Source organism: Columba livia, chromosome 9 (assembly GCF_036013475.1).
Source record: "Columba livia isolate bColLiv1 breed racing homer chromosome 9, bColLiv1.pat.W.v2, whole genome shotgun sequence".
Classification (NCBI taxonomy): Eukaryota; Metazoa; Chordata; class Aves; order Columbiformes; family Columbidae; genus Columba; species Columba livia.
The window spans coordinates 10,331,678-10,339,518 of NC_088610.1; the positions used below are offsets into that span (position 1 = coordinate 10,331,678).

A 7,841-nucleotide genomic window follows, 5' to 3' on the forward strand; every position below is an offset into this window, starting at 1 on the left:
CAGCCGAGGGGCAGTTCCCGCCTTGTGCCGGCGAGAATGACGAACCCCTGCACTTCAGGGGTTCGAAAGCACGGGGAGTGTCGACATTTGATACATCACCGTGAACGAGCATAATAAAATGAGAACGACCACAACAACGGAAATCAGTGACAATAAGCATTCTAGAGAACACATCACTGAGAATTATTAATTTTGCTGTATTTTAAGTTCTTGCAATAATGAGCAGGATTTAAATTTTGTTTTGAAGTTAACAGAATCTTTCCTGTTAAAATGTTCTTTTGTTCAATAACAAACACAATCTGGGAAGTTGAAATACACAATAGGTATTTAAGTCTAAAGGCTCAAAGCCTGAAAATCAAAGCATCAAGTACATACTCCTCCCAATTTCAAAATACTTCCAACAGCCCCCAGTCAGACAGCTGCTGGAGAAGGAGGTGACATGTGCAGGTACCAGTGTAATGAACAACAGAATTTGATATATTTATTTGGGGTCTTGGAGAAAAATAAAACTCCTGGCATCATACTGATTACTGCAATTGATTTGTCTCATTCAAGACCGAGGGAAGTGCCCAGGCTCTGGGGTTGAAGACAACTGAAGCCCCTGGCAGTTCCAGAGCAGCCTCGCCCCCTGCCCTCAGCTCAGCTGGGCTGTGTCACATCTGTGACCTTCGCTCACACATCTCACATAAACAAACCCGACTCTTCCACGGGAACAACACAGTCCTTGGCACACACACTCATTCCTTTCAGCCTTCCAGCTTCTACACACATTCCACTCATTATCTATTTTCTCTACTTAGTATCATTCCTGATGATGTGGAAGCCAATATCCTACCTGTGTTCCTGCTAAGGTAATAGGAGACCCACTACTCCTCTACATGGCCATTTACTTCCACATAGATGTTAAAAAGAAAATACTAACATTAGTCCCTTATTTATAAAACCCAACCTAAGACAAACTTTATTTCCTAATTAGATACCGTGGGGTGCATTTTAGTTAGGAAGCATTTGGTTTCATACCATTCCTCTGGGTTATTCTTTTCATTCCCAGTTCAGAGAGAGAAATAACTCAAAGTTATTCAGGAGTCAACAAGTTTTCTGTATCACAGAGTTCTGGGCTTCTACAAGAGACCACCCTTCCTGCACAGGACACGGTGCTGGTCTATACACACTGCTGAAGCCCATTTTTTTGTTGCCATTGTTTGTTTACATGTATTTTCCCCCCCACTTCTTGTCACTGTCCCCTGGAGCGGCTTTCTCTCCAGAGCTCAGCTGTGCCATCCACGCGGGTGTCACCAAGGGCAGAGTTTTAAGAGAACCAGTGTCCTCCCCTCTTAGTTACACCCGTATGAACAAAATTAACTTTCCACATATAAAATGATTCTTATTAGAGCTTTGTTGGCTATAGTATTGCTACCATTTTAAGCCACCCAGGATGAATGTGCTCAAAATAGGAAATGAGCAGTTCTACCACAGACATTGTTGTACAATGGACTAATTAAATACAGTCAGGACAGCGCCAGGTTGCGCATTTCAATGACTCTACAGAAGTTTTAGTAGTAAATCAGCAGTTCAAACTGATGAAAATAAATGGTCTTGCCTCCTACAAAGAAATATACACCAACTGGTTCATAGCAGACTTTCCAGAAATACTTCTCTAGAAACTGGAACTTCCATAAACTGATGATACTCAGCCAATTTTTATCCTTAGCTTTAAAAATCAAATGCAAAGACCTTTACCTGCCTTGAAGTTGGTAACACCAAATCTCACCGATTAAGTTTTGTACATTCATTATATCTATACAAAGCTTGCATTAGACAATCTGACATTACCAATTTACAATCATTGCAGAAAGAAACAAACTCCACCACTAATTAATGGGTAATTTCACCCTGATAACAAGCACAATCTAAATGGTCTCACTCTCATCTGTCCAAGCATCCACTCAGAAATACAGCTACAGAATGAACTGTAAAAATTCACTTCCAAAGATTATAATGGCACGACAGCACTATCTGAACAGTTGTGTGAAATAATTTCAAAGTGATTAAAGTTAGTAAATCTTTTGTACTGTACCAGTGTTTTAAGCCTGTATATAGAAAAAAATTTAAAATTTACAGAATATAACTGACCTCAAATTAGTAGCGTTGGAAAGCTGATTATGAATCTACAGATTTATAATAATACAATTATAAACTAACAGACTTGCTCTGAATGACGTTGGTGACATACATAATTCCAGTGACAACTAAATTAGGATTTTAGATATGAAAAATCACAATCTTTGTACATTCTCAGCTGGAACACCTAGCAAATTACGTTACAATTACTCCTTAAAACATAACCCAATCTGCACACAAGCAATATGTGTCTACTGGGTGCATTAAAAGATAGGAACTGAAGGTAAAGAACAGAGACAAAAAGATCACATGGGAGCTCTGTAGTAAACGTGTGGAAGAGAAGGTTGTCCGACAGTCCCACAGACGGGTTGAAATTAAACACTGAGCAAAGAAAGTGAACGATGAGGTTGGATATGTTACCTCAAGACAAAAATAGGACAATTTTAAAAGCTTATCAAGAGTATGAGGTGGGTAATGCAGGCTGGTATGCGAATTGGGAGATGTCCATGCCTGGGAATTTTTAGAACACCCTTATCTTTGGCAGGCTGGTGTAATTTGCTCAGCATAAGGACAATGAGCTGCTGCCACAGAGGGTAACACGAGCTGCATGTGCAGCTGAGATCACTATGGTGTTACTTAAGCATGGAACTCAGTGTTCGCTTTCTCTTTGTCCCTTTTCAAACTCAAGAGCTGCCCTTGTACATCAGATGTGAAAGTGCAGATGACCATGAGAACTGCTATCACAACATACAACTACTCCCACTGTCCCTCCCCCTAAAATCTGATCCACCACACTGTGTGATTATTCCTACAGAAACCCCTAGGGCAAGGGAATTCACAACACCAAGCTGTTATACATGCTGATATAAAGATAAAAACATAACAATTGTACAATTGCTGTTAAAGTTGTATTTAATATCACATTTCAGTGACTGGAAATTGACTCCAACTCTAACAAATTGATTACAAGTAAAGGAAGTAATCACGCTGTCTCATGTATCTGAAGATGACTTATAAGATCCTTTTCATTTCCAAATCTCATTAAACAATCGGTACATTTATGAGGCAAATCTGCTGAATGCCTGAAATCCAAATGAGTTTTAAGGTCTTCAATCTGTCCTGTTGAATATTCACAGTATTGACACAAATAAATCCCTTCAGATAAATGAGAGCTTAAATGCTTGCAATACTCTAACATACCTGAAAATCCCTTCCCACAGTCATCACAAACATGAGGGAATATTTTGGTGTGTTCAATAGCTACGTGCCTGTTGACATTTGTATGCAGCCTGCTCCTAAAGCCGCACACTTGGCATACAAAGAAGTTTTTGCATTTGTCAAAACTGATTTTGTTTATGAGACTGTACTGTCCACGCTCCTTGTTATTATAGCTGTCACTTAACTCTATCAGCCGACACGCATGTTCGTTCACCACGTGGCTATGCAGATCTTCCGGATCATTTGTTTCATGCTCGCAGAACTGACACAGATACTGCTCGTCACAGCTGTGTTCCTGGAAGTGCAGGTACAGCTCGCTGCTGGAGGAGAACTGCATATCGCACTGCTCACACCAGTAAAGGTGGTCGTTGAAGTGAGTGTCTGCTATGTGCTGACTCAGGTTCTCAAATATCACTGTTTTGTAATCACAATATTTACAGATGTATGGATCCTCCTCGTGGAGTTTTACGTGCTCAATGAGCTGCACTTTGCTGGAGAAGCTTTCTTTACAAACTTTACAGACATGAGTGTCCGCACACGTCTTATGCTTCAGGATCATGTGCTGCTTTAAATCGGAGAAGTACTTGCTATTAAACTCACAGAGCTCACACTTGTACAAGCCACTGCTGTTGGCTCTCAGCAAAGGCCACTTCTGTTGAGCTGTGATATTCAAAGCCTGGTTCTTCTCAAAGATTTTGCAGGCTTCCAGAGGGATTTCCTCTAGGTCCTCAGCTTCCAGCTTCTCAGGTGACACAGTTTGTGTTTCTATATCGTGAACTTCTACAGCATTCACTTCTGTTGTAGAAATTTCTACAGTTTGAATATCTAGAGGTTTCTCTTCCTCTGTAGGGCTGTCACTGAATATAGGTGAGTCACATAAGTCTCTGCACATTCCAGGATTAGTACCTTTATCTGCAAGAGGAAAGAGATAATACCAGAGGGTTAAAAAAAACCTGGAAAGCACCTGGGCGCGTATTTAATTTTTCAGCTAGTTGTAGCAGCATACAAACGCAAAAAACAGTTATTTTTCCCCAGCCAGATTACATATTATGTTTAACTAACAAATAAAGAATGTAAACTACAAATTTTTTACCTCGTGTCAAAGCAAAAAAGTTATATTAAAAGCTATCAGCCATGCTCTCCAGCTTCCCAGCACCAAAGCTGCAAACACACATTGATTTTACCTTTATCCTTCTTTTTGAGGTCTGTGTAGTGCAACCCCACAACGTTTGAATGGGAGCCGCTCCACTGAGAAGTCCCAGCATGCACGGGACTCCCGTCATCATCTGTGTCCAGGCTCTGCACGGGACTGTGGAATCTACCTGGCAAAGACAGAAGGAGGATTTTCTTGTCATTGTTTGCCTATAACTAGTATCGCCATCACGCCTTACAAAATAATTCAAGAAGGTGTCATCTCTGTCTTTAAAATTTCAGCAAAAAAATAGTCAGTTTATTATACTGGAAAAAACTTAAAAATCCTTAAATGAAACTTTACATTTGAAAATCAATTTAAAAAAATATTCTGAGATGTTTTTGTACATCACATTCTAAAATACAGTGCTTTGTAAGGCTTCTGGAGACTTGCTGGCTAATTTGAGTGAAAAGAAAAATAAATACAATAATAATCCATCCTCACACTCACTCTGCTAAACTTTACAGCCACTCAATGTTTTACAAAAAGGCATTTTGTTTTCCATAAGTACCAGTACAGTTTCATACAATCGCTGGTAAATTCCATCTCAGCTCTTATTTACATCAGCTTTACATTACCTAGTGTATATTTAAATAAACAAGTCTAATCATTATAAATACTGTAAGGATCTTTCCATCATCATTTTTTTTACTTAGAAAACTGTATTTCAATTCTAGCGATTAAACAACCTTCCACCGGTCTAAGGTGTATCAGATCACAGTGCTGCTCAGAAGTCACCCACTACATATTTTCTACTTTATTTACTTGTATGAATGTGAGCACAACACACTTAGTAAAGAACTGCAGAACAAGACCCCAAAATGTAATCTTACCTCTGTTTTCGGAAAACTTTATATCTGGCTGTTTCATAGAACAGACACTATAGCAGTGGTCAGAAAAAATTCCACTGTTGTCTATGTATTTGCTTGCACCTGAAGAATCTACAACAAAACAAAAGTTTTACTAATGCCTGGATGTAGCTCCATATGTACTTAATGTTCATCAAAATTATCTTAATCTGCTGCATTTTTACTTCTTGTGTTGGGACAATTCTGTGCTGGTCAGATAATATTCCTGGTATGATTTACAACTCCAGCTGTCGTCCTGATGTTTGGAGTATCAGATACAATCGTTATCAATTTCTGCTCCCAATGGGGACAGCAACAGCAGCACCGTCTGTCCAGCACTGAACTCTTCTGGACACCCCCATCCCAGCTACAAAATCCCTCCCCCTGTGTGTCGATAGGATCATCTTCATTTTGTAGCTTGTGCAAGTTTCCCAGTTTGCAGGGAGCACAGAACAAAGCTGTTCAGATGCACTGACTGGGAGTGGCTGCACAGCAGAGCACAGAGTGGGTACTCCGTACATTCAGACCAAGACTTCTTATCCCACCCTTTCTATTAATGACCTTCCACGTATTAGCAGATGGGGTCCCTTCTTGTAACAAAGTAATTATTTTGAGAAAAAATAAACTTAATAAAGTGGCATAACTCAAACTCTAGACTGACCTGAATATCGAGAAGGGTGTAGAGTCTTCCTTTTCCTCTTTTTAGGATGCTCGTTCATTTTGAACAGTCTAAACAAATTGTGAAGTGAAAACATTTAAGTATTAGACAGACTTTTTTTGTAGGCAGGTTGTCTTTCATTACTTTATGAATCAATACAAACTTTTTGAAAACCCTCACATGAAATCTAAGAGGTTTTTCCCACTCCTCTTTCTCACCCCCAGCCCGTTTTGTTACAGTTAAGAAAACATTAAATGTACATAAGTACTGAAGTCTCGTTTCATATTCCAACCCTGGTGCCTTTTGTCAGAGACCAGGTATTCTGAAGCAGAGTCCTTCAGATGAAGTTTTATGTTGAAAATACTAACGAAGTCATGCACTCTTACCAAAAAATCCTAGACTCTTCACGATCAACAAGCAGAACAGCTAAAAAGCTGATGGCTGTACAGCTCCCAAACCCAGCAAATACATCAGCTTGAGAAGATTCCCATCTACAGAGAAACACCATTTTAAAACATTTTAAAACTTTAACGCACACACACACACACAAAACAAAACACAGATACACAAGTATTACAAAGAATGAAGCTAAAAAACTTGAAGTTTATGTTAATTTTGATTTAGAGTATCATAATTAGTAAGATAGGTTCATCAGAGTATTTATTTTTGTATAGTCTCAGATTACTTGCCTTCCACTTCATTTGGCAGCTCCTGACAACAGCAAAGTTGATGGAGACAACACCAAAACCGCTTGAGCTGCGTGTCGGCCCAGTTCTGAAGACAGCAAGGCTGCAAACATGGACTCTGATGTGGGTTCCTGTGCCACCACTGCACCCATGGGCCTACGATCTTCTAAAGCCAGTGCCGTCCACCACAGGTGAAAGCGGGAAAAACAGGCTGCTCAGCAGGTAAATACTGATCTTATGAGATGAAATAATTTGTCTGAATTAAGAATTAAGGGGAGAAAACCATGAAAAAGACTTTACTGTCGTGTGATGGTCTAGAAGAATCGAACACCCTCACCGCTTTTTCTGATTGCAAGGGAAGAACCTGCAGCACACGGAGTTTTATCCCAGTTTAAACGGCTCAGCCTTCTCCCTGCCCGGTACCGTTCCCGGACCTTTCTCAGCTCCTGGGCGCGGTTTTGGGAACGGCCCGTACAGGCCCTGGAACGCGAGATCCCCGGAGGCCCCGCGGGGGCCGGAACCGGGGACCGCCGAGCGGACCCGCGGCAAACGCACCGCTCCGGCCCCCCCGCCCGGCGACACCGCGGGCGGCGCCTCAGCGCGGAGCCGGGAGCGGGGGCGAGGCCGCGGCCACGCTCCGGGGACGGGGAGCGGGCCCGGACGGGATCCGCCCGCGGGGAGCGCCGCAGGCCCGGCCCCGCCTCAGCGCGGAGAGACGCGCGGGCCCGAGGGCGCTGCGGAGCGTGAGTCACTTCTCTGCGCCCCGGCGGGGGACGCGGGGCGGCGGGCGGGCCCCTCGCCTCAGGGCGGCGGGTGCGGGTTCTCGCTTCAAATGGCGCCGGGGCGAGCGGTAAGATGGGGGCGGGCGCGGGGCCACGGGCGGCGGCGCGCGGGCCGCGCCCGGAGGGGTGAAAGGCGGGAGGAAGGCGGGCACCGGCGCAGCCGCGGGGCTCTCCGGGTCTGCGGGCCACGGCGGCGGCCGCTCCCCCCGCCTGGCCGCCGGAACTCACCTCCCGCTCGGCGCCCAGCGCCGCCGCCGCCTCCGTGCGCGGAGAAACCGCGGGGGAAGGGGCGGGGCCAGCGGCGGCCACGGACATGGCGCCCCCTGGCGGCCCGAC

At 43.5% G+C, this 7,841-nt stretch overlaps 1 protein-coding gene across 2 annotated transcripts; it reads right to left on the bottom strand.

Annotated features, from left to right (window-relative positions):
* Window positions 1-3,015: 3,015 nt before the first annotated feature.
* ZNF639 (zinc finger protein 639) lies at window positions 3,016-7,841 on the bottom strand. Of its 2 annotated transcripts, none has more exons than XM_065072938.1 (7): window positions 7,734-7,841; window positions 6,727-6,979; window positions 6,424-6,528; window positions 6,041-6,108; window positions 5,365-5,472; window positions 4,524-4,661; window positions 3,016-4,251 (listed from the first exon to the last, which is right to left on the bottom strand). In XM_065072938.1, the coding sequence occupies exons 4-7, from the start codon at window positions 6,096-6,098 to the stop codon at window positions 3,104-3,106; spliced, it is 1,452 nt and encodes a 483-aa protein (XP_064929010.1). In that variant the 5' UTR covers window positions 6,099-6,108; window positions 6,424-6,528; window positions 6,727-6,979; window positions 7,734-7,841; the 3' UTR covers window positions 3,016-3,103. The 2 variants fall into 2 exon arrangements, with proteins under 2 accessions (XP_064929010.1, XP_064929011.1); XM_065072939.1 differs by having other exon boundaries at window positions 6,727-6,957; window positions 7,734-7,807.

Coding starts and splice junctions, on each gene's coding strand:
- ZNF639 (XM_065072938.1), bottom strand. CDS start 6,098: ATGAACGAGCATCCTAAAAAGAGGAAAAGGAAGACTCTACACCCTTCT. Junction 5,473..6,040: donor ACACCCTTCTCGATATTCAG/GTCAGTCTAGAG, acceptor GTTTTGTTGTAG/ATTCTTCAGGTGCAAGCAAA. Junction 4,662..5,364: donor AAAGTTTTCCGAAAACAGAG/GTAAGATTACAT, acceptor TGTCTTTGCCAG/GTAGATTCCACAGTCCCGTG.